Below are 25,809 nucleotides of genomic sequence, written 5' to 3' on the forward strand. Positions count from 1 at the left end.
TGAGGATCTCGGAATGATCCAATGTTGTCCTAAATGACTGATGATGATAAATAGAATCCGCCTGTGTGTAACCAAGTCTCCGTATAAATGCACCTGCTCTGTGATAGGCTCAGGGTTCTGTTTAAAGCGCAGAGAGCATCATGAAGACCAAGGAACACACCAGGCAGGTCCCAGATACTGTTGTGGAGAAGTTTAAAGCCAGATTTGGATACAAAAAGATTTCCCAAGCTTTAAACATCCCAAGGAGCACTGTGCAAGTAATCATATTGAAATAGAAGGAGAATCTACCAAGACCTGGCTGTCCCTCTAAACTTTCATCTCAAACAAGGAGAAGACTGATCAGAGATGCAGCCAAGAGGCCCATGATCACTCTGGATGAACTGCAGAGATCTACAGCTGAGGTGGGAGAGTCTGTCCATAGGACAACAATCAGTCGTACACTGCACAAATCTGGTCTTTATGGAAGAGTGGCAAGAAGAAAGCCATTTCTCAAAGATATCCATAAAAAGTCTTGTTTAAAGTTTGCCACAAGCCACCTGGGAGACATCAAACATGTGGAAGAAGGTGCTCTGGTCAGATGAAACCAAAATACAACTTTTTGGCCACAATGCAAAACGATATGTTTGGCGTAAAAGCAACACAGCTCATCACCCTGAACATACCATCCCCACTGTCATACATGGTGGTGGCAGCATCATGGTTTGGGCCTGCTTTTCTTCAGCAGAGATTAGGGAAGATGGTTAAAATTGATGGGAAGATGGATGGAGCCAAATACAGGACCATTCTGGAAGAAAACCTACTGGAGTCTGCAAAAGACCTGAGACTGGGACGGAGATTTATCTTCCATCAAGACAATGATCCAAAACATAAAGCCAAATCTACAATGTAATGGTTCACAAATAAACGTATCCAGGTGTTAGAATGGCCAAGTCACAGTCCAGACCTGAATCCAATCGAGAATCTGTGGAAAGAGCTGAAAGCTGCTGTTCACAAACGCTCTCCATCCAACCTCACTGAGCTCCAGCTGTTTTGCAAGGAAGAATGGGCAAGAACTTCAGTCTCTCCATGTGCAAAACTGATAGAGACATACCCCGAGCGACATGCAGCTGTAATCGCAGCAAATGGTGGCGCTACAAAGTATTAACGCAAGGGGGTCGAATAATATTGTACTCCTCACTTTTCAGTTTTTTATATATTTGTTAAAATAAAAATATTAAATTATCCAATAAATTTTGTTCCACTTCACAATTGTGTCCCACTTGTTGTTGATTCTTCCCCAAAAAATTAAAATTTGATATCTTTATATTTGAAGCCTGAAATGTGGCAAAAGGTTGAAAAGTTCAAGGCAGTCACATATGCTTTTGTGGTTTATTGATTTTCTTTACTTTGCAGAGAAGAAGGTCCAGATTCCTGCACATTCCCATTATCTTTATTTTCTCTTCTGTCCAACAATGGTTTACAGAGACAGCTACCCCAGGTAACTCCCAAGACAAGAGGTCATGTACAGTTTTGTATAACTCTTATAGCTGCACTACACTTCAGTCATAAGAATATTTTTTGCTTACCTATGAATCCATGGGAGTAAGGGCTCGTTCACATCTGCGCCCGGGAGTCCGTTCTACAGGTTTCCGTTTCCTGCACAAAACTGAGCAGGAGACGGAAACCTGCAGGCATCTTTCAAACCCATTCATTTGAATGGGTTTGAAAAGTGTCCTGCCGTGAGCGCCGGTGAGCGTTTTATGCTGTCCGCGGCAAAACCGTTTTTTTAAAATCGGACACAGAGTCGGACATGCAGTACTCTGTGTCTGCTTTAAAAAACCCGGTTTCGCCGTGGAGAGCATAAAATGCTCACCGGCGCTCACGGCCGGACTCGGCATGACAGGTTTCCGTCTTCCGTCACAGAACGGAAACCCGAACGCTAGTGTGAACCCAGCGTCACAAATACAGTGGAAGCAATGTACCCTGATCCGTCAAAGCTATGTTTGTAGTTAGTTTATTCAAGACAAGCAGACAGAATTTAGTCTGAAATTTTTATGCTGAGGTCTAAAAGGCAGGGACATAGCTCTAGGGGGTGCAGAGGTATCAATCACTATTGAACCCTGAAATTTCTGGGAGCCCAAAGGCTTCTTTACAACATAAAGGTCCTTATAATGTATTTTGCAATGGGGCCCTGGAGATTCAGGTTACACCTCAGTTTTTATTGAAATTTAAAATGTAACATGTAAAGAAATCATAACTGAGAAACAGTGCTGAATTGGCAAACCGATGAGCGGGCGAAAAACTGCAGTGACAAACATCATGTGAGTACAACAGAGAAGTGCCCAAAAGGAAAACTCCTATAGCACCCGCACATGATATGTAGTAAATGGGATGTTGACAATGAATGGACAGCAAAATCAGAAGACCATGCTGAAGGTCAGGCAAAAAAAGCACACATAAGGGTAAGTTCACACAGAGTTTTTTGGCCAGGGTTTTGAGGCCGTATCCGCCTCAAAACCCTGACTAAAAAGATGGCTCCCATTGAAATCAAAAGGAGCCGCTCAGGTCTTTTTTCCAGGAGCCGTTTCTTCTGGTGTTCATTCGAGGTGCTCATTCAGTCGCCTTGTGATTCGGCCTGAAGACACTCCCTCCTCCAGATTTAGGCCCATTCATTGGCCTAATCCGGAGCGGAGTGCGCGGCTGGATGCTGGTGCAGTGCACCGGCTTTCAGTCACGGCTACCCGGTTTTTGGATCGGAACCTGAGGCGGCCTCCGCCTCAGGTTCCGATCCAAAAAACCCCGTGTGAACCTACCCTAACTGTGAAGCAACCAACACCTGAGGCCTCACTAAACCAATCAAAAAAGAGCATATCATGGGGGATAACAGATGGGTAAAAGGACAACACAGGGGTTGGGAAACACAGGGAACATTAGGAAGGAGGAAAAGGGAAGGATAGGACAATGGTGAGTAACACAGTAAGAGAGAGGGATTCAATCAGACTAGCAGAGCTCATAAGAAGAGTTTGGAAAACTCTGCAGACTCCTGAAACACCACTCATGGTTACCAAAGGGCATCAAACCTGGAGGAGTCAGCAGAGTCCTCTGCAACCAAGGTCTCTATTCTTCATATGTGAAGAAACTCCTGAAGCTATTCCATCAAAGAAGGATCAATGGTACTACGCAAGTGGCCGCCCTTGCAGGTGTGAGGAAGTGACGCAGGAGGTTCCTCTTCACTTTGGAGTTTTTATCTGGGATAAGTGAGATGCTACTACTCTGCAGTGTAGTAAGGCTAGATGACAGCAGCAGAAGAAGGAAGGCGAGGAGCTGGTTGTATTCCAAACAAGGAAAGGGGAGATCAGGACTGGACACACACATCTGCTTGAGGGAGGGAAAGGGGTACGGACCCAGCAACTCTGCCCAGTGTAACATTAACACAATAAACACAACAGAGACATCGGCAAAGCGAACATCCTGTGGGCACATAGGGTTATGGAAAAGTGGGCTCAGGGGTCCCAGAATTATGGCCATGCCAATATTCTAATAAAGGGGATAGAGGCCCTGCTGCAGATTTTGCATTGGGGACAAGAAGTTTTGTTATGCTGCTGATATGTCCCTTCTTCCTATTTCAAGAAGTCTACTCATGGTCCTTCCAGTAAATCAGCACATGCATAGAAACCACATTAATGTTTGTGGCTGTAGCCATGGCAAAAAGATAACATATAGAAATACACTGATGTATGTCTGGTGGTCTCTTGCAGGGAAGGGGTTAAGCAGTGAAAAGGTTAATGTCAGTATAACAGGTGGTCTAGGGCAGTGAGTGGGTTCATTCCAGTATTTCTAGTAGTCTGTGTTAGTGAATTGCGCTATTGTAATGAATTACTGGTGGCCTAGTTCAGTGAAAAAGTTGGTTGATATGAGTATTCCTGGTGGGGCAGTGGAGGGGTTAGTGCATCATTCCTAGGATCCAGTGGTTACTCACCTCTGCAAGCTTCAGCTTTTGTTTTGGCAGGAACTTCATCTTTCCTTCCCTGCACTGATCATATTGATACTTGCAGGAAGGGGATAAAGAGAACTATGTAGCTGTAAGTGTATGGCTGCATAGTTCTCTGTGTGATCAGGCAAAGCATTTCAGCAGTGTTAGGGCTAGTTCACACGGGGGCAATGAGGCGCATTTTGGCAGCGGATTTCGCCTCAAAATCTGCCTCCATACAATGGTGGTCTATGGAGACCGCTAGCTTTTGCTTTTCTGCTAGCAGTTTTTTGCTGCTAGCAGAAAAAAGAAGCGACATGACTTTTCTTCAGGCAGATTCCGCCTGAGGAAAGCAATAGAAGTGAATGGGAGGTGAAAAACGCGTCGCGTTTTTGGCCCGTTTTTTTGCAAAAAACACGGCCAAAAACGTGACGTGTTTTTTAATGATCCATTCACTTTAGGGGAGGGGAAAATCGCCTGCCATTTTCTGAAGCGGTTTTTACCAAAAACTGCTCCAGAAAACGCTCCAAAAAACGCATCAAGGTCCAAAAACCGCTTCCTAATTAGGAAGCGTTTTTTTACGGACCAAATGAAGCCACACATAAATAACGTGTGAACTAGCCCTAAAGCTTAATCAGCAATAGTGTGGCATGGGAATTGTGGACCCTCCTGACTGAGTGATTGCGACTCAACTGTGACCTCTGGCACTTTATAGAAGACTTATACATAGGTGCAAAAATTATTATTTAGTTATCTTATCACATGAATTCTTATCAATGCCAGTAAACATTCAGGGATAAAAATGTACAAAGTTTTTTCTCTCCGGTTCCTAAATATTAAGACCTGAGTGACATTCATATGTTTTTGCCTCACAGAACACCATACATCAGGTGGAAATTTGTGGCTAAGAACTTTGCCCAGGTAAGGTGTGGGTTAAGACAGGCCATAAACAGGTTCTCCTTCACTCCAGTTATGATATCTAGCAATGGGGATGCTGATGGCATAGGGGTATACTGAAGTCTTTAGGTAGATATATTTGTAATGCTAATAGTGCTAACAGTTTTCCCTATAGAAAATCACTACTACTATGGAAAATATTGTGTATGTGCATTGTTGTTTCTGTATTTTCTTGTAGGTCACCAAATACTACGGGTGTAGGCTATTTGGAAGCTAAGCCAAGGGCTCATAAGAACCTGTGGTTGATTTAGTGCCATCAATGACAGGATTCCTTTAATAAATTATGACCAAGAAGAATAAATTCTATTCCATTGCAGCAAATATTTATAGTAATCTGGAAAATCCCTTTTAACCCTTCCTGGTCAGTGCCATATTATTATATTGCGCTAAGTTGGTAGTTAACACAGAAACTGGGTCTTCTACAGCTAGCATCAAGCTCTCAATGCCGTAGTTTGAGAATTCTGAATTTGTCCAATTAACCCTTTAGATACTGTGGCAGCCATGTATCCCTAACATTAGCCTCCAGGCTGCTATGTAAAGACAGGACTAGAGATGAGCGAACAGTGTTCTATCGAACACATGTTCGATCGGATATCAGGGTGTTCGCCATGTTCGAATCGAATCGAACACCGCGTGGTAAAGTGCGCCAAAATTCGATTCCCCTCCCACCTTCCCTGGCGCCTTTTTTGCACCAATAACAGCGCAGGGGAGGTGGGACAGGAACTACGACACCGGGGGCATTGAAAAAAATTGGAAAAAGTCATTGGCTGCCGAAATCAGGTGACCTCCATTTTAGACGAATAGTGGATTTCAAATCCGGGTCATATGAGAATGTGAACTTTGTGACTATGAGACAGGGATAGCTGTACAGGCAGGGATAGCTAGGGATAACCTTTATTTAGGGGGGAATGTTATTAAAAATAACTTTTTGGGGCTCTATCGGGTGTGTAATTATGATTTTTGTGAGATAAACTTTTTCCCATAGGGATGCATTGGCCAGCGCTGATTGGCCGAATTCCGTACTCTGGCCAATCAGTGCTGGCCAATGCATTCTATTAGCTTGATGAAGCAGAGTGTGCACAAGGGTTCAAGCGCACCCTCGGCTCTGATGTAGCACATGTAGGAATTCGGCCAATCAGTGCTGGCTCTGCTGGAGGAGGCGGAGTCTAAGATCGCTCCACACCAGTCTCCATTCAGGTCCGACCTTAGACTCCGCCTCCTCCAGCAGAGCCAGCGCTGATTGGCCGAATTCCGTACTCTGGCCAATCAGCACTGGCTAATGCATTGTATTGGCGTGATGAAGCAGTGCTGAATGTGTGTGCTTAGCACACACATTCAGCTCTACTTCATCGGGCTAATAGAATGCATTGGCCAATCAGCGCTGGCCAATGCATTCTATTAGCGTGAACTGAGTTTGCACAGGGGTTCTAGTGCACCCTCGGCTCTGCTACATCAGATTGCTACATCTGATGTAGCAGTGCCGAGTGTGCATCAGATGTGTAGTTGAGCAAAACTGACTCAGCACTGCTAAGTCTCTGCATTCGCATAGGAATGCATTGGCCAGCCTTCGGGCCAATCAGCGCTGGCTCTGCCGGAGGAGGCGGAGTCTAAGGTCGGACCTGAATGGAGACTGGTGTGGAGCGATCTTAGACTCTGCCTCCTCCAGCAGAGCCAGCGCTGATTGGTCGAGTTCCGTACTCTGGCCAATCAGCACTGGCCAATGCATTTCTATGAGGAAAAGTTAGCTTGCGAAAATCGCAAACTGACAGGGATTTCCATGAAATAAAGTGACTTTTATGCCCCCAGACATGCTTCCCCTTCTGTCCCAGTGTCATTCCAGGGTGTTGGTATCATTTCCTGGGGTGTCATAGTGGACTGGGTGACCCTCCAGACACGAATTTGGGTTTCCCCCTTAACGAGTTTATGTTCCCCATAGACTATAATGGGGTTCGAAACCCATTCGAACACTCGAACAGTGAGCGGCTGTTCGAATCGAATTTCGAACCTCGAACATTTTAGTGTTCGCTCATCTCTAGACAGGACCTAGTAGGCATATAGAAGAATGTACAGTATAATGCAGTACAGAAGTACAGTAAGTCATATGTATGAAGGGTACCATTGAAAATTCAAAAATCAAGCCCTCACATAAGCCTATAAAAAAAGCAGTATATGGTATCCTGTAGTATTTTTATATACAGTATGTATGTATATATATATATATATATATATATATATATATATACATATATATATACAAAAAAGCATGCGGCACACCAAAATTGTGAAAAAAGTGAAGGAGGTTTATCGCCTCATACTGTGACTTTTCGGCTCCAAGAGCCTGTTTCAAGCGTTACAACAGTGATAGTATGCACTATATATATATATATATATATATATATATATATATATATACAGTCCTATGAAAAAGTTTGGGCACCCCTATTAATCTTAATCATTTTTAGTTCTAAATATTTTGGTGTTTGCAGCAGCCATTTCAGTTTGATATATCTAATAACTGATGGACACAGTAATATTTCAGGATTGAAATGAGGTTTATTGTACTAACAGAAAATGTGCAATATGCATTAAACCAAAATTTGACCGGTGCAAAAGTATGGGCACCTCAACAGAAAAGTGACATTAATATTTAGTAGATCCTCCTTTTGCAAAGATAACAGCCTCTAGTCGCTTCCTGTAGCTTTTAATCAGTTCCTGGATCCTGGATAAAGGTATTTTGGACAAACAATTCAAGTTCAGTTAAGTTAGATGGTCGCCGAGCATGGACAGCCCGCTTCAAATCATCCCACAGATGTTCAATGATATTCAGGTCTGGGGACTGGGATGGCCATTCCAGAACATTGTAATTGTTCCTCTGCATGAATGCCTGAGGATTTGGAGCGGTGCTTTGGATCATTGTCTTGCTGAAATATCCATCCCCGGCGTAACTTCAACTTCGTCACTGATTCTTGAACATTATTCTCAAGAATCTGCTGATACTGAGTGGAATCCATGCGACTCTCAACTTTAACAAGATTCCCGATGTCGGCATTGGCCACACAGCCCCAAAGCATGATGGAACCTCCACCAAATTTTACAGTGGGTAGCATGTGTTTTTCTTGGAATGCTGTTTCTTTTTGGACGCCATGCATAACGCCTTTTTTTATAACCAAACAACTCAATTTTTGTTTCCAAAATGAAGCTGCCTTGTCCAAATGTGCTTTTTCATACCTCAGGCAACTCTATTTGTGGCGTACGTGCAGAAACGGCTTCTTTCTCATCACTCTCCCATACAGCTTCTATTTGTGCAAAGTGCGCTGTATAGTTGACCGATGCACAGTGACACCATCTGCAGCAAGATGATGCTGCAGCTCTTTGGAGGTGGTCTGTGGATTGTCCTTGACTGTTCTCACCATTCTTCTTCTCTGCCTTTCTGATATTTTTCTTGGCCTGCCACTTCTGGGCTTAACAAGAACTGTCCCTGTGGTCTTCCATTTCCTTACTATGTTCCTCACAGTGGAAACTGACAGGTTAAATCTCTGAGACAACGTTTTGTATCCTTCCCCTGAACAACTATGTTGAACAATCTTTGTTTTCAGATCATTTGAGAGCGGGCTGTCCATGTTCGGCGACCATCAAACTTAACTGAACTTGAATTGTTTTGTAGAAAGAAATGGTCCAAAATACCTTCATCCAGGATCCAGGAACTGATTAAAAGCTACAGGAAGCGACTAGAGGCTGTTATCTTTGCAAAAGGAGGATGTACTAAATATTAATGTCACTTTTCTGTTGAGGTGCCCATATTTTTGCACCGGTCAAATTTTGGTTTAATGCATATTGCGCATTTTCTGTTAGTACAATAAACCTCATTTCAATCCTGAAATATTACTGTGTCCATCAGTTATTAGATATATCAAACTGAAATGGCTGTTGCAAACACCAAAATATTTAGAACTAAAAATGATTAAGATTAATAGGGGTGCCCAAACTTTTTCATAGGACTGTATATATATATATATATATATATATATATATATATATATAAAATGTGTGAGCAAAATTTATCAACAATCAATTAATTAGCATAGCCATGTGTCGTGTCAATAATATCAAAGTGAAAAAACACAATATATTGTTGTACCCTCCTTCCAGGTATTCTATGTTGTGTCTCAAATTACAATGATCAAAAAAAATCATTATATGCAGAAAATGTTGTAACCTGAGGCCCTTGCAACTTGATGGGCCACTGTATTAGGATTAAAAGCATCTATGGTGTGAAATATAGCCTGATTTATTTTTTATTTATTTTTTTTTGCTCCATGTCAATAGTTCCTTGGTTGTATAGTTTTTCTTAACTTCATCTGGGTTACCCTGTGTATACCAGTATTCCAGAACATGAGCCAGCAGCCATTCAGTACAAAGACTTTGGTGCTTTCCATCTTCCATGCTACACTACCTGGTAAGACTAATGAACTACATTACACGCCGCGCTATTTAGCGGTGGCGTTGCCCGGCGCTACGCGGCGTTAACGCGGCGCTATGTGCAAAAAACACACAAAAAACGGCTGGCGTTACTCTGTGTGAATACAGCCTTAAAGTGTTTTATGGCAGAAATCAGAAAGAGTGGCACTTTTTCTGGAAGAACTTTTTTGTGACATCACCTTTAAGCATTTGGTTTCCCGCTAAGGGTTCTATTACACGTGCTGTTTTTTTATACACTATAGCGAGTTCTGTTACAACAAAATGAGTAATAGCACCCTAAAGGCTAACACCCCACACACTGCATACTGCATAACTGCCAGCAGCTAGCTTGCTACGAAGCACGGGAATGCAAAGAAATCTTATCCATACACTGCCAAAACAAACCCATAGGGCTGTCTGTTTTCAACAAACAGCATGTCAATTATTGCTGCATGTTCACCCTTGGGTGGCTGATCGGGTATGACATTAAAGGGATTCTACCATTAAAAAACTATTTTTTCTAGGTAACACGTCGGAATAGCCTTTAGAAAGGCTATTCGTATCCTACCTTTGGAAGTGATCTCCACCGCGCCATTCATTCGAAATACCGGTTTGTACCGGTATGCTAATTGGTTCTCTCGCAGCGATGGGGGCGTCCCCCAGCGCAGAAAATGCGATGGGGGCGTCCCCATTGCTGCTCGAAAACCAACTCCAGCGCCGCCTCTGTCTTCTTCTGCATCCTCCCTTTCCTTCTTCGGCTTGACGTCGGACGCCTGCGCAGTACGCTCTGTTCAGCGAACTTCGCCGAACGTACTGCGCATGCCCGTGGCCATAGTGCCGACACCGCAAGTTCGTCCAACAGCGCGTACTGCGCAGGCGTCCGCCGTCCAGCCGAAGAAGGAAGGGGAGGATGCAGAAGAAGACAGAGTCGGTTTTCGAGCAGCAACGGGGATGCCCCCATCGCATCTCCTGCGCTGGAGCCCACCCCCATCGCTGCGAGAGAACTAATTAGCATACCGGTACAAACCGGTATTTCGAGCGAACGGCGCGGCGGAGATCACTTCCAAAAGTAGGAGACGAATAGCCTTTCTAAAGGCTATTCCGACGTGTTACCTAGAAAAAATAGTTTTTTAATGGTAGAATCCCTTTAAAAGTTATGTTCTAGTCATTCACTCTCAATATACTGTATGTTTAGTTGGCCAGGCCAGCTACTTGTACATTGGAAACAGGCAAATCCAGCCTACAGCTATGGGCATCGGAGCTAGGGTGGACTGACACGTATTTTCAGAAGAAATCTAATTTTCAAATCTCACGTGTATACAGATTGATACCACTATGTATGACTGAAAAGAAGTCCAGTGTCAAGAGGTCACGAAAAGTACATTGGTATCATTAACATGGCAGATTAGCGTCTATAGGTGCACTCCTTCTATTTAATATATAAATGAAGGACCTCTACTCTACCTACCCCGGCACTTTATGTAAGAATACATATCTATAGGGCAGGTATCAATGTACCATTAATCTTATGTAAGGCTAAGTTCATAGAGCAGAAAAGAAAGAGGAATTTGAAGCGGACATTCATCTTCGATACCTCTTCATCTTCTGCCCCCTGACTACCACTGTCAGAATGCCAAAGCAGGCTGGGCCTAGTCAGCTATCATGAGCCAAAGACTCAGCAACTGAATCAGCCATGGAATTTGCGGCAAGGCGCTTTTTGAACGTTCTTTTCCGATCTCTGCCTCTAAAATTTGTATAAGCAGTCTGTTGGCTTCACATTGTGATTTTTATCTTCCTTCTATTTCTCAGGTACATTTGTGCTGCTAATCTCATTCTATGCATTTCTGCACTGCTGGATGAACGCATTTGCTGAGATGCTCCGCTTTGCAGATCGCATGTTCTATAAGGTGACTATACCTCTTCTCACACAATGCTTGTATGCCTTCTATTGCTATATAATAAAGATGCTGTTTTTTTTTCACAATAGGACTGGTGGAACTCCACATCCTTCTCTAACTACTACCGCACATGGAACATAATCATCCATGACTGGTTGGTTTATTACATCTACCAGGATGTGCTATGGGTGAGGAGTCACAGGGTTATTGGGAAAGCCTAGAGATGTCCGCCTGTTCTCCGCAAGTGAAATCTTTTTTTATTTTTCAGTTGTTCAAGAAACGTTTTCGCGCTGGAGTGATGTTGGGCATCTTCCTCTTGTCCGCCATTGTACATGAATACGCTTTAACCATGGCCCTCGGTTTCTTTTACCCAGTCATGTTCTGCCTTTTTGCTTTTTTCGGAGGTATATATGACCATGTTTTATTCCATGTTTTTTTTCATAATGTCATGTGACAGTAGCCTGCATAAAGAAAGTGGGCCATTACATTGGTGGATTTGCTACCTGTTACAGAAGGGTCAGGTGGTTGTTTACGACTATAGGTTTCCTCTGATGCTAGGTTCACACTAGCGTTGGGGTTTCCATTCTTCAGGTTTGCTTGGGGATATGAAAAACGGAAGCCCAATTTGCTTAAAAAGGGGTTAGCTGCAGAAACCTGTGGACTATATAGACTATAATGGAGTCCACCAGGTTTCCGCCTGACAAATGTGGAGAGAAAAGTTTTGCTTGCAAGACTTTTTTCTCTTTGCATTTTTCAAGCGGAATGGGGGATGTATTCCTGAACATGTGTGGACAGCTTTATGCCTGACTAGTTTACAGTGTTGTGGGCGACTTGCAGAGTTTATACACTATGTATCTGTGTAGTAAGGCCTCTTTTGTACTTTGTGTGTCTTTCAGTCATACTTAATTTCATGATAAATGACAAACGGACCAACCCGATGTGGAACGTGATGGTGTGGGCCTTCCTCTTCATTGGCCAGGGAATCCAGCTGTGCCTATACTGTCAGGAGTGGTACGCTCGCATCCACTGCCCCCTCACAGAGGTAAATCCGGATTATTGAGTTAAATACAGTTAAAGGGGTTGGCCACTTTCAGATCAATATTGACAAACAAATGTACAATAAATAGATATACAATTTTCCAATATACTTTCTGTATCAATTCCTCACAGTTTTCTAGATCTCTGCTTGCTGTCATTCATTCTGTTACTTCTAGAGGATAAAAGTCTGACCATGGTCATGTGATTTACGGTCCATGGTCATGTGATGAGGATACAGGTGCACAGCTGATTAGTCACAGCACAGTAATCAGAGATCTGCCTGGTAATCAGCTGTGCCACCTGTGTGCTCATCACATGACCATGGACCGTAAATCACATGACCATGGTCAGACTTTTATCCTCTAGAAGTAACAGAATGAATGACAGCAAGCAGAGATCTAGAAAACTGTGAGGAATAGATAGAGAAAGTATATCGGAAAATTGTATATCTTTTTATTGTACATTTGTTTGTCAATATTGATCTGAAAGTGGCCATCCCCTTTAAGGGTCTAATAGATGACCTTTTCTATATACTTCTAATAAAATATTCTTACTGACTGGCCCATTCTGGGTGGTATCCAGGCTTAGATGCACAGACCCATGTTCCTTATCTCCAGGAGGAATGTCACAGGACACGGTATTCTATGACATGTGTAGTGTAAAACCTAATACCCCTTCCCTGATCCCATACAGTTTCTGTTCTCCCTGTTCTACGCCTTGATATAACATTTGACTTCTGCTGCCAGCTCCAGTGGTCTTTTGTTCTGTCGCGATGTGCCATTTCTGGGTCAGGAAGAACAGAGACTAGTGGAAAGAAGCATTGACACAAGAGCAGCAGGGAATTGGTAAGGTGAATATTACTCATTTTACCATTGTAAGGGCGGGTTCACATCTGCGCCCCGGTCTCTGCTTTCAGGTTTCTGTCTTCTGCCCAAGTAACTGGACAGGAGATGGAAACCAGCGGTCACCTTTCAAACCCATACATTTGAATGGGTTTGCAAAGTGTCCGCCTGTGAGCATTTTGTGGTCTCCGTGGTCTGCGAAACTATTTTTTTTTAACCAGACACAAAGTCGGACATGCAGGACTTTGTGTCCGGTTAAAATAAACAGTTTTGCAGCGGAGACCACAAAACGCTCACAGGCGCTCACGGGCGGACACTGTCTGCCGGGTTTCCGTTTCCTGTCGGCAGAAGTCAGAAACATGAAAGCAGAGACCGGGGTGCAGATGTGAACCCTCCCTAAGCTGTTTAAAAAATACATGTCATTGGACAGCCCCTTTAAAGAGCTTGTCCTATAAACCACATATCTGGACACTTAAACCACTGGGTAAGTGGCCGGTGACCTTATATCATCTCTGCAGCAACCACTACGAGGGCAAAGTAACAGTCCATGCCAGTCACTCATTGGTAGTGCAATGACCATGTAATGGAGGGACAGGTCGAGTCTGCCACAGTTTAATGTTCTACCTCATACATATCCATCCGTATGTGCAAATGTCCTAATGGTTCATATAGACAGAGGTCACCTTTTCTGAGATAAATCCAGTAATATTTACTATGAATACATATCTAGAATTTGCAACAACTTATCTTTCTTACAGAAAACCTTCTGGGGACTGATCACACCTCGCTCATGGTCCTGTCGCTCGTGACTGGAGAGACCTTAGAAGCTGCTGAGAATGACCTGATGTGCAATATATTTCTATCTCCAAACATCTGTGGATTGTAAAGGCCGCGGCATGTTTTAATAACCTGTATTTCCCGATATAGGAAACTTCTACTCAAATATTAGATCTGAAAGGATCTATAAGGCGACATTACATTAGTATTCATCTTATTGAATTTTGAGAAGCTAAATTACAATAATGAAGAATATGACATCAATTATGAAGTGGTTTCAGATGTAACCTAGCAGACTGATATATACATCCAATGTGTATCCAGCTTATCTCACTGTACGGATCTTTACTTACTACTATACACATTTTAATACAATAATCTCCTTGGAAATAGTGATCGTGAACACAAAAGTGAACTAATACACCGAAAGTACATTAAAGGGGTATTCCCATGTACATAATCATATCTATATTTGTAGATAATTAAAAGTTAAACATTTTTGCAAATATAAGTAATTAAAAATTCTGCAAAGTTTTAAAGATTTTCTCTAACTTTCTTAGTGGTGACAGTCTGTTATCTTGATCGGTTGCCAATGGATGCGACCACTAATGCAGAAACTTTCTATGGTCTGGGACTTGTCAGGAACCCAGCTATGATTTTCTTATTGTAGCCGGGTTATCAGGCAGGGACACTACATGTATCAGAAGATATCCCGGCCACAATAAAGAAATCATGGCTAATTTTCTGACCTTAGAAAGTTCCTGAATTCATGGTCGTATCCACTGACAACCGATCAAGACAACAGACTGTGACCACAAGATATTTAGAGAAAATATTTAAAACTCTGCAAAATGTTTCATTACTTATATTTGCAAAAATGTTTCACTTTTAATTACCTACAAATTAAAAAACTATGTACATGGGAATACCTCTTTAAAGAACTAAAAGTGCAGTTCTTGTTCATGAGCTGTCTGTGGTATTTTCCTTTGTACCCCAACTCTAGGCATGTGGCTAAACAGCAAAACCTGTGGAAATAATACAGGTACAACTGAGCTCCTCATCTTTCATGTGGCAATCCATCATCCAAAAATGGAAAAAGTATTCTACATCTGCAAACCTACCAAGACATGCCCGTCCACCTGAACTAGCAGATCGAGCAAGGAGAGTATTGGTCAGAGAAGAAGCCAAGTGGCCCATGGTGACCCTGGAGGAGCTGCAGAAATCCACAGCTCCGGTGGGAGAATCTGTCCACAGGACAACTATAAGCCATGGACTCCACAAATCTGGCTTCTACAGAAGGTGCTCTGGTCAGATGAAACTATAGTTGGACTTTTTGACTCAAATTCAAAGCGCTATGTATGGCGGAAAAGTAACACTGCTCATCCCCCTGAGCACCCCATCCCCACTATAAAACATGGCAGTGGCAGCATCATGCCTTGGGGAGGCTTTTCTTCAGCCAAGCCTAGTCAGAGCTGATGGGAAGATGAATCCTGGAAGAAAACCTGATGGAGGCTGCAAAAGACTTGAGATTGGGAAGGAGATTCACCTTCCAGCAAGAGATTGACCCTAAGCATACAGCCAGAGCTACAGTAAAATGGTTTATATCAAAGAATAGTCATGTGTTAGAATGCTCCAGTCAATATCCAGATCGAAATCTCATTGCGCATCTGCAGCAAGACGTGAAAATTGCTGTTCACAGACGTCTCCATCCAATCTGGCTGAGCTTGAGCTATTTTGCTAAATCTCAGTCTCTAAATGCACAAAGCTGGTACAGACATACCCCAAAAGACTCGCAGCTGCAATTGTAGCAAAATGCCCCTTGTAAGGGCTATTACATTGGTCTAGAGAGAAGCCAGCTATATAGGTGGCATAAGAAAGAGTTAATTTGTATACTTTTCTCCAAGCAGCATTGTGTAAAGCTGTCTGTGCACATGAGATATATAAAAAGAGGAGCAACATGATGGAGGTGCATTAGGAGCAGTCGCAGGAGTCTTAAGGGGCCATAGATGTTGCCTTACAATATAAGACAATTAGTTCTATGAATAATACATTACAGAATGGGAGGGGTCTGGTACAGATTTTGCACTGGGGTCCTCTGGTGTGTGTGAATATATATATATATATATATATATATATATATATATATACACATATAATCAATGTATTTACATAGACTTGTGGAAGGGAAATGTAGTAAAATTTGCTGAGAATGTTATGCCTTTGGCAGTCATACACCAGATTAACAGGAGATGCTACTAACATTAGCTTGCTTCATCTACTAGTGATCTGCAGATAAATATATCATGTATGGCCAACTTTAACGGGGTTGGCCGGGGACCTAAATTTATGTTTCATTTATCAAGCAGATTTTTTTTTTTTTAAATGTAGATTGTGAGCCCCACATGGAGCTCACAATGTACATTTTTTCCCTATCATTATGTCTTTTTGGAATATGGGATGGAAATCCATGCAAACACGGAGAGAACATACAAACTCCTTGCAGATAGTTTTTTGCCCTTGGTGGGAGTTGAACACCAGGACTCCAGTGCTGCAAGGCTGCAGTGCTAACCACTGAGCCTCCGTGTGGCCCCTTGAGCAGATTTTTTTATCATGGACCCAGGGGTTTCAGACTGGTTCCAACCCCTGGATCATGGGATTGGAACCAGCCCCAATAGCACAGGTAAGTTACCAGCGGTATCAGGAGAGGAAAGAGATGGAAGTGGAGGATGGCATTTTAAAAACTTACAAGAATACTGTACATGTATGCATACTTATATATATACAAGAATATTACTTCAACTTACTTCGTCATATGATTAGAAAGGGGCCATATTACAAGTAGAGGCGCTAAAGTGATAGATCAGGGACACTTGTATACTACTAAGAAGGTTACAGGAGACATATCTAACTGTCCACAGGTAGAAGAAGATTGCCCTAAAATTAAGCATTCCTATAAGCAGATGTATAATATGGAATTGCTCTCTATGTAGGGCAGCGGTCCTCAAACTATGGCCCGCGGGCCACATGCGGCCCGCCAAGGACATTTATCCGGCCCGCCGCATGTGACCCGCGCTGTCGCCTGGATCGCTCACTAACGGGGAATTTGATTCCCCGTTAGTGAGCGGATCGCTGCTTTCAGTTGTATGTGCATTTGCATATACAAGTGAAAGCTGTCACGGGCCGCCCGACCGCGGCCTACACTGATGGCAGAGAGTGACCTCTGCCCCCGACGCAGGCGCGATGACGTCATCGCTCCTGCAGTCTGAAGGAGGAGGACGCACCACGGCGGCTCTTCATGGGTAAGTATGACAGTGTGGGTGTGATTGTACAGATGAGCATATAATATAGTGGAGGGAGGGTACTGATGAGGGGGGAGGGTACTCCCCCCACTGTATTATATGCTCATCAGTACCGCCCCCTGCATTATATGCTCATCAGTACCCTCCCCCCCCTGTATTATATGCTGATGAGAATATAATACAGTGGGGGGAGGTTACTGATGAGCATAAAATACAGTGGGGGGAGGGTACTGAGGAGTATATAATACAGGGAAGGAGGGGGTACTGATGAGCATATAATACAGTGGGGGGAGGATACTGATGAGCATATAATACGGGGGGGGGGGGGGTACCGATGAGCATATAATACGGGGGGGGGGGGGTACTGATGAGCATATGATACAGTGGGGGGAGGGTACTGATGAGCATATGATACAGTGGGGGGAGGGTACTGATGAGCATATAATACGGGAGGGTACTGATGAGCATATAATACAGTGAGGGGAGGGTACTGTTGAGCATATAATACAGTGGGGGGAGGGTACTAAGGAGCATATAATACAGTGAGAGGAGGGTACTGATGAGCATATAATATAGTGGGGGGGGGGGGGTACTGAGGAGTATATAATACAGTGGGGTGGGGGGATACCGATGAGCATATAATACAGTAGGGGGGGGGGGTTTACTGAGGAATATATAATACATTGGGGGGTACTGAGGAGTATACAATACAGTGGGGGGGGGGGGTACTGAGGAGCATATAATACTGTGGGGTGGGGGCATACTGAGGAGCAGGGGTGAACCTAGCCTTTTTGCCACGTGAGGCAAAATATTTCGGCCCTCCAGTGTTTTGCGGGACAGTGAACTGGCCCCGTGTTTGAAAAGTTTGAGGACCCCTGATGTAGGGTGTATCTTATTTTCTTTGTAACGGCATTGAATGTTCATTTCCATAAATAAGGGCAGTTATCATATGCAACATGTCGTAAGTTTCCCCGCAGACAAACATATATATGTAAGATAACTATCCATGTACAATTGTTTATTTGTATATTTGGATCAGGAAGGCATCTCATATCTTGCATAAATGACTTCATTCTGGAGTACAACATGTTCTGTATTCCCCCTCGTCCATGTCCTATGGAGCCAGACCTACATTCCCAGGCAGAAAAATGTGTTCTTGAATCACTGCAATGATCTTTCTGGGAAAAAAGTTAAATTCCTTTTATGTACTTGAACGTTTTCCACATAAAAGCTTACAAAATAAAACTTAATCTCAGGCCTATGACAACAAACAAATGGATGTGACATCTCTTCAAGTGGTGCCAAATAGGAGATGGAGCTAAATAAGACCACGCGCTCGGTCATGTCATAGGACTTCTAGGAGGGCCAAGACATAGGTCAGGGCTCACATGGCCATCCTGCTCCATTTACTATCAATCATAATAAAGCCATATACAGTAGGTATACACAAATGGTGCCAAGTGTCCATTGATGTAGTATATAATGAAGTCCTTCTAATACCGTGATACAATCAGTATATAATTCATGTGATGTGTTCTCATGGCAACATCTGTAACAAAAAACAAACTGATAACCATGTCCATATACAGTCCTATGAAAAAGTTTGGGCACCCCTATTAATCTTAATCATTTTTAGTTCTAAATATTTTGGTGTTTGCAACAGCCATTTCAGTTTGATCTATCTAATAACTGATGGACACAGTAATATTTCAGGATTGAAATGAGGTTTATTGTACTAACAGAAAATGCGCAATATGCATTAACCCCTTAAGGACCCGGCCATTTTTTGGTTTCGCATTTTCGTTTTTCCCTCCTCACATTTCAAGAGCCATAACTTTTTCATTTTTCAGTTCACAGAGTCACATGATAGCTTATTGTTTGCGGGACAAATTGTACTTTGTAATGGCATCATTCAATATGCTGTGCAATGTACTGGGAAGCTGGAAAAAAATTCAGAATGAGGTGCAATTGGAGAAAAAATGCATTTGCGCCATTTTCTTATGGGTTTAATTTTTACAGCGTTCACTGTTTGGTACAAATGACATGTTACCTGTGTTCTACGTGTCAGTACGAACGCGGTGATACCAAATTTATATAGTATTTGAAATGTTTTGATACTTTTAAAAAAATGATAAACTTTGCAAAATAGAAAAAAAAATTTGTGTCATCATGTTCTAACACCTGTAACTTTTTCATATTTCCATGTATGGAGCTGGTTGTGGTGTCTTTTTATGCGGGACAAGATGACGTTTCTATTGATACCATTTGGGGAAAGATCTGATGGTTTGATCACTTTTTATTCAATTTTTTATAGGAGGCAAAGTGTTGAAAAAAACGCTTTTTGGCGGTTTTTATTTTTTTTTGCCGCTACGCCGTTCGCAGTACGGGATAAATGTTTTAATATTCTAATAGTTCTGGCATTTTGGAGCGCGGGGATACCTAATATGTTTATGTTTAATGTTCTTTAATTACTTTTATAGCTAATCTAGGGAAAGGGGGGTGATTTGAACTTTTATATTTTTTTTATTTTTTTAATACTTTTAAAAACTTTTTTTTTTCTTCTGTTACATTTATGATCAGACCCCTTAGGTACCTTGAAACCTAGGGAGTCTGATCGCTCATACTATTCACTGCAATACTACAGTACTGCAGTGAATAGCAGAATCCCAGCACTTCTATTAGACGATGCCTCTGGCATCGTCTAATAGATCTAGTGCAGAGACAGGCCTGGAAGCCTTCAATAGGCTTCCGGGTGTCATAGCAACCGATCACCGCCCTCTTGTGACGTTCAGGAGGGCGGCGATCGGCGAAACATGGCGGCGCCCATGCCGCTGGCGCCGTTTACACACTGCGGTCACGTTTGACCGCAGTGTGTAAAGGGTTAACAGCAGCGATCGGCTCGGGCACTGACCGCTGCTGTTATTGGCAGGTCCTGGCTGTATGATACAGCCGGCATCTGCCGTGTATGGAGCGAGCTCAGCGTGTGAGCTCGCTCCATACATCCCCATGCGACCCATGACGTACAGTTACATCAAGGGTCGCTAAGGGGTTAAACCAAAATTTGACCGGTGCAAAAGTATGGGCATCTCAACAGAAAAGTGACATTAATATTTAGTAGATCCTCCTTTTGCAGAGATAACAGCCTCTAGTTGCTTCCTGTAGCTTTTAATCAGTTCCTGGATCCTGGATGAAGGTATTTTGGACCATTTCTTTCTACAAAACAATTCAAGTTCAGTTAAGTTTGATGGTCGCCGAACATGGACAGCCCGCTCTCAAATGATCTGAAAACAAAGATTGTTCAACATAGTTGTTCAGGGGAAGGATACAAAACGTTGTCTCAGAGATTTAACCTGTCAGTTTCCACTGTGAGGAACATAGTAAGGAAATGGAAGACCACAGGGACAGTTCTTGTTAAGCCCAGAAGTGGCAGGCCAAGAAAAATATCAGAAAGGCAGAGAAGAAGAATGGTGAGAACAGTCAAGGACAATCCACAGACCACCTCCAAAGAGCTGCAGCATCATCTTGCTGCAGATGGTGTCACTGTGCATCGGTCAACTATACAGCGCACTTTGCACAAATAGAAGCTGTATGGGAGAGTGATGAGAAAGAAGCCATTTCTGCACGTACGCCACAAATAGAGTTGCCTGAGGTATGAAAAAGCACATTTGGACAAGCCAACTTCATTTTGGAAATAAAGATTGAGTTGTTTGGTTATAAAAAAAGGCGTTATGCATGGCGTCCAAAAAGAAACAGCATTCCAAGAAAAACACTTGCTACCCACTGTAAAATTTGGTGGAGGTTCCATCATGCTTTGGGGCTGTGTGGCCAATGCCGGCACCGGGAATCTTGTTAAAGTTGAGGGTCGCATGGATTCCACTCAGTATCAGCTGATTCTTGAGAATAATGTTCAAGAATCAGTGACGAAGTTGAAGTTACGCCGGGGATGGATATTTCAGCAAGACAATGATCCAAAACACTGCTCCAAATCAACTCAGGCATTCATGCAGAGGAACAATTACAATGTTCTGGAATGGCCATCCCAGTCCCCAGACCTGAATATCATTGAACATCTGTGGGATGATTTGAAGCGGGCTGTCCATGCTCGGCGACCATCTAACTTAACTGAACTTGAATTGTTTGTCCAAAATACCTTCATCCAGGATCCAGGAACTGATTAAAAGCTACAGGAAGCGACTAGAGGCTGTTATCTTTGCAAAAGGAGGATCTATTAAATATTAATGTCACTTTTCTGTTGAGGTGCCCATACTTTTGCACCGGTAAAATTTTGGTTTAATGCATATTGCACATTTTCTGTTAGTACAATAAACCTCATTTCAATCCTGAAATATTACTGTGTCCATCAGTTATTAGATATATCAAACTGAAATGGCTGCTGCAAACACCAAAATATTTAGAACTAAAAATGATTAAGATTAATAGGGGTGCCCAAACTTTTTCATAGGACTGTATACAGTATATACATTTATATAAATAATAAATTGTGCTACGTTGTAAGATATACTGGTGTCAAACTGGCATACTGGGGGGAGGTTATTAATACTGAGGTTTCCTATCCCAGACATAATAGGGTGTCCAACTGGTATACCTGAATTATTAAGAGTCTGTGCCTTCTTAATAAATCCCAGGCACTGCTGTGCGCCAGAATATACGACTAGTCTGGAACTGGTATGTATATTACTTATGTAGTCATGGTGGATTTCTGGAATGGGTTATAATAAATATACTGGGAAGTGAGATAATAATAAATATGGTGAGTAAGGGGCAGAATAAGGTATGTGACACTTAGGTTACACAAGAAAAGGCCCTGCACCAAAGAGGCGCCACATTCAGACCCATATATAGGTGTACTTAACCCTTTCTTTCCTGAAAATGTTAAGTTGAAGTGATCAGTAGTAAATAACTAGAATTTAGTCCCATGAAACTTGCACTTAACAACAGACATTAGCATTGTCTCTTAATGATGGCTGGACTTGAATAGTAGTGTCCTCTTGCATATGCGGTTTTATATACCGCTAGAAAGCCTACAGTGCGACCTCACTGGGGGGTAAGGTACGCCCCCTCTGACAGTACAAGGCTATGGACCAGTACATTCAGGAGGGGCGTCCCTCACAGCCCAGCTAGACTGCCAGGAACGCCCTTCTGACGGTGGGCAGAGATTGGTGATGAAACTAACGGCACCAAGATCTCCAGCCCAGGGACACATAACGGGAAAGCTGTACCCCATGTATGAATAAAGAAGCACGGCTGCTGGCAGTTTCCCAGGGCCCCGACACTTACACAGAGGGGCCTCCTGCCAGGGGTATACTATATTAATAGGGAAAGTATAGCACTGGCAGGAGGCCCCTCTGTGTAAGTGTCGGGGCCCTGGGAAACTGCCAGCAGCCGTGCTTCTTTATTCATTACAGCGCTGCTGGAAGCCTGGGGCCCCGAGCTTACCGATCGGGCCCCTGCCACTAGCAGTGCTCAGTTTATCAATGCAAATGCACTGGACAGGGGCCCGAACCAGCCCTTGACATCCCGATCGGGCCCCTGACCAGTGCTTCTGCATTGAGGAAATGAGCACTGTCAGTAAAGGCTCGGGGCCTACCGGGGGATTCCCCGGTACCCTGGCGGGCCAGTCCGACCCTGGCTGTAAGTGCACTGAATTCAGCACACTGTTGGGTTTCTAGCGGTATATAAAACCGCATGTGCAGGAGGTCATGAAAGGTCATCTTTAATAGTCTGAAAAGCATTATTATTTTTTATAGGCAGCTGAAACTGAACATCCTGAACAGTCTCTTTAGGACTTCACAGCAGTTGTCCTGAACAATAGGAACTCTTTACCTTGTGATGTTAGGGTCACAGCACACCAGGTGTCCTTTCTGGACCAGGTGACTTTTCTCTGCTAACCTCTCTTGCACCCATCCTGATTTGCCTGTGCCCGGGGACTCTAGGGTTTTGCAGAATAGCACAAACATGGGTAGTATGTACTTATTGACACAATCCAAATTGAATTCAATGGGAGCTGGTCATTTCCTTTTTCTGTGAGCGGGAATAAATTGAAAAAAGAAGCGACCTGCCCTTTATTCAGGCGGATTCCATGGCTGAATCAGTCGCGGACGTCCGCCTTGTGACACCTCCCTCCCGACTAGACCCATTCATTTAGGCCTAATATGGAGCGGAATACCACGAGTGGATGCCAGTGCACTGTATGCACTGCACCGTTATCAAGTCGCGGCTAGCCATTTTTTTGGACCGGATTCTGAGACGGCCACCACGTCAAAATACGGTTAAAAAAACCCTGTCTGAAACCGGCTTATAAGTGTAAACAAAGACTTCTATAACCTTGCAAAGCCTTCAGAGAGATCTTTGGATACAGGTCTGAAAATGCTCAGCCTTCTTAGATTAAAAGTGAAATGTCGTGCGGGAACAGGAGACCCAGTTGAAATGGCCAGGTGGTGCACTCCTCAAAGACTTGAATCGAAGCAATGGAAGTATAAGATACAGATTTTTATTAAGAAGGTAATGCGTTTCAGGGTTTGAACACTTAGAACAATGCAGCCCTTCGTCAGATCTACACAAATGAAACAAATGCAATATATGTAATACAAAATGTGATATGTACAGTTAAAAGCAATAAAAAGATGATCAATAAAAGTGTTAAGACAAAAAATAATGTTTGCGAGACTGATAGTTACAGATGACAGACACTAAAACTCTACTCAGACAAAAAGGATTAAGAGATTGTGCAAGTCCAAAGAGTATATTACCTTTCTCATCCTGCAAGAACTAATTCATACTGCACAATGTGGACGTTCCTCTGTTAGTGAGATGAGGCAGCGTGCCAATATAAACATAGGCGTAGGAGCTGACTTGTTCTATGTACATCTGTAAAATGCCTGCATTGCTGGACAGGAACGAGAAAAGAATATGTGTGCGCTACTGACCTGCACATCACTTAGTGAGAAGCGTATACATGAAAGCGGGCGCGTGCGTAGAAATTCTGCCATTAAAAAACTTTTTTTTCTAGGTAACACGTTGGAATAGCCTTTAGAAAGGCTATTCGTATCCTACCTTTGGAAGTGATCTCCGCCTTGCTGTTCGTTCGAAATACCGGTTTGTACCGGTATGCTAATTAGTTCTCTCGCAGCGATGGGGCGGGCCCCAGTGCAGGAAATGCGATGGAGGCGTCCCCATTGCTGCTCGAAAACCGACTCCAGCGCCGCCTCTGTCTTCTTCTGCATCCTCCCCTTCCTTCTTCCTCAGATCCTGTCCTCTCCATCTAGAAGTTACCCTGCACTCCTTGCATTTAGTATCTGTTTATTCACAGATACCGGCTGGTGACTGTTCATACAGCTTCAGTTTCACAACCTTTTCTATTAATAGATGGCCGGACCATTGTAGCAAACAAGCCCTCTGACCTCTTGTGTCCCCCTACCTCCTCGTAGAACACAAGTGTTGTTGCTACTCTTACTCTGCTCTCTTCTTGAGCAGCGCTTTTTAGCTGTGTCTTCCCACATGTAGCCTTAGCCTAAGACTTGCTTTTATTTTTTCACATGACTGTAAGAAGGAAGTGAAACTCTCTTGATCTTAGCAGCAGCACTTTACCATTTTCCTTAGATGCAATGACAGTGCAAAACCAATGTGAACATTTACAGACATGAGAAATGCGTCCTCTGGACTCTTCTAATGACATCCTACAATGCTGGCGTACTTTGCTCCTTGCTATAAGACAGCTTCCTTCTGAAATACCTTCAGGTCTCATCGTCTCCAGCAAAGGCAGGTAAAAAGTACCCCCAGCTAAACCTGTATTAGTTTACTATCATGGATGTATTACCCAGGTAGCTGGCATATCAATTATTTATGGAGTCCAGGAGCCAAGGGGGCACACGGTGATGGGACTTATCTGTGAAGAGGAGAAGGGAGGAGTGAAAGAGGGCAATGGACAAGTGACTGCCGATCACATGGAGACCAGTGAAAGAAGGAAAAGACGGGAACTAAGAGATCAAAATAATCTTATAATAATAATCCACAGGATATGAGATAAGTGTCAGACTGCTAGGCATCTGACTGCTGGATCCCCAAGCGATTCATTCGTTCATAAGGAGAACTGGAGACCACAAAAGTCCCCCTAAAGCTTCCTTATGAATGAAGTGGCACTTGCCTGACCGGCACTTCATTCACTGCTAATGGTCTACCAAGACTGTAATGGTCTACCAAGACTGTAATGGTCTACCAAGACTGTAATGGTCTACCAAGACTGTAAACTCCAGCAGTGTCTACAACCCCATAGCAATGAATGTGGTACCAGTCACACAAGTGCAGTAGTGCTCCATTCACAGGGAGGCTTTAGGGTGACTTTATGTCTGCTATTCTCCTAAATGCTAGCGGACCCGGTGGTCATACACTCAGCAGTCTGACACTTATCCCCTATCCATAAGTGTCGTTAACGGCACAAGCCCTTTAGGCTAAGGCTCCACGTAGCAAGCTGCAGCCAAAATGCGCTGTTGAAAACCCATGGCAGAACCACATCGCATTTTTCCCGCAGCAGTTTTCACAGAAAGTCTGCAGAGTTTTCCCCCGCGGACTTT

General features: G+C 43.2%; 1 protein-coding gene across 1 annotated transcript in view; it reads left to right on the forward strand.

Annotated features, from left to right (window-relative positions):
• LOC142195781 (sterol O-acyltransferase 2-like) overlaps window positions 1-16,916 on the forward strand; it is a 34,741-nt gene extending 17,825 nt beyond the window's left edge. Inside the window, exons 8-15 of the mRNA XM_075265813.1 lie at window positions 1,393-1,477; window positions 4,825-4,870; window positions 9,233-9,362; window positions 11,174-11,271; window positions 11,352-11,450; window positions 11,531-11,666; window positions 12,159-12,304; window positions 13,901-16,916. Coding sequence (XP_075121914.1) covers window positions 1,393-1,477; window positions 4,825-4,870; window positions 9,233-9,362; window positions 11,174-11,271; window positions 11,352-11,450; window positions 11,531-11,666; window positions 12,159-12,304; window positions 13,901-13,951 — 791 coding nt within the window. The 3' untranslated portion in view covers window positions 13,952-16,916. The remainder of the gene's footprint in view (window positions 1-1,392; window positions 1,478-4,824; window positions 4,871-9,232; window positions 9,363-11,173; window positions 11,272-11,351; window positions 11,451-11,530; window positions 11,667-12,158; window positions 12,305-13,900) is intronic.
• The last annotated feature ends 8,893 nt before the right edge of the window (window positions 16,917-25,809 follow it).

Source organism: Leptodactylus fuscus, chromosome 2, assembly GCF_031893055.1.
Source record: "Leptodactylus fuscus isolate aLepFus1 chromosome 2, aLepFus1.hap2, whole genome shotgun sequence".
NCBI classification, from domain to species: domain Eukaryota; kingdom Metazoa; phylum Chordata; class Amphibia; order Anura; family Leptodactylidae; genus Leptodactylus; species Leptodactylus fuscus.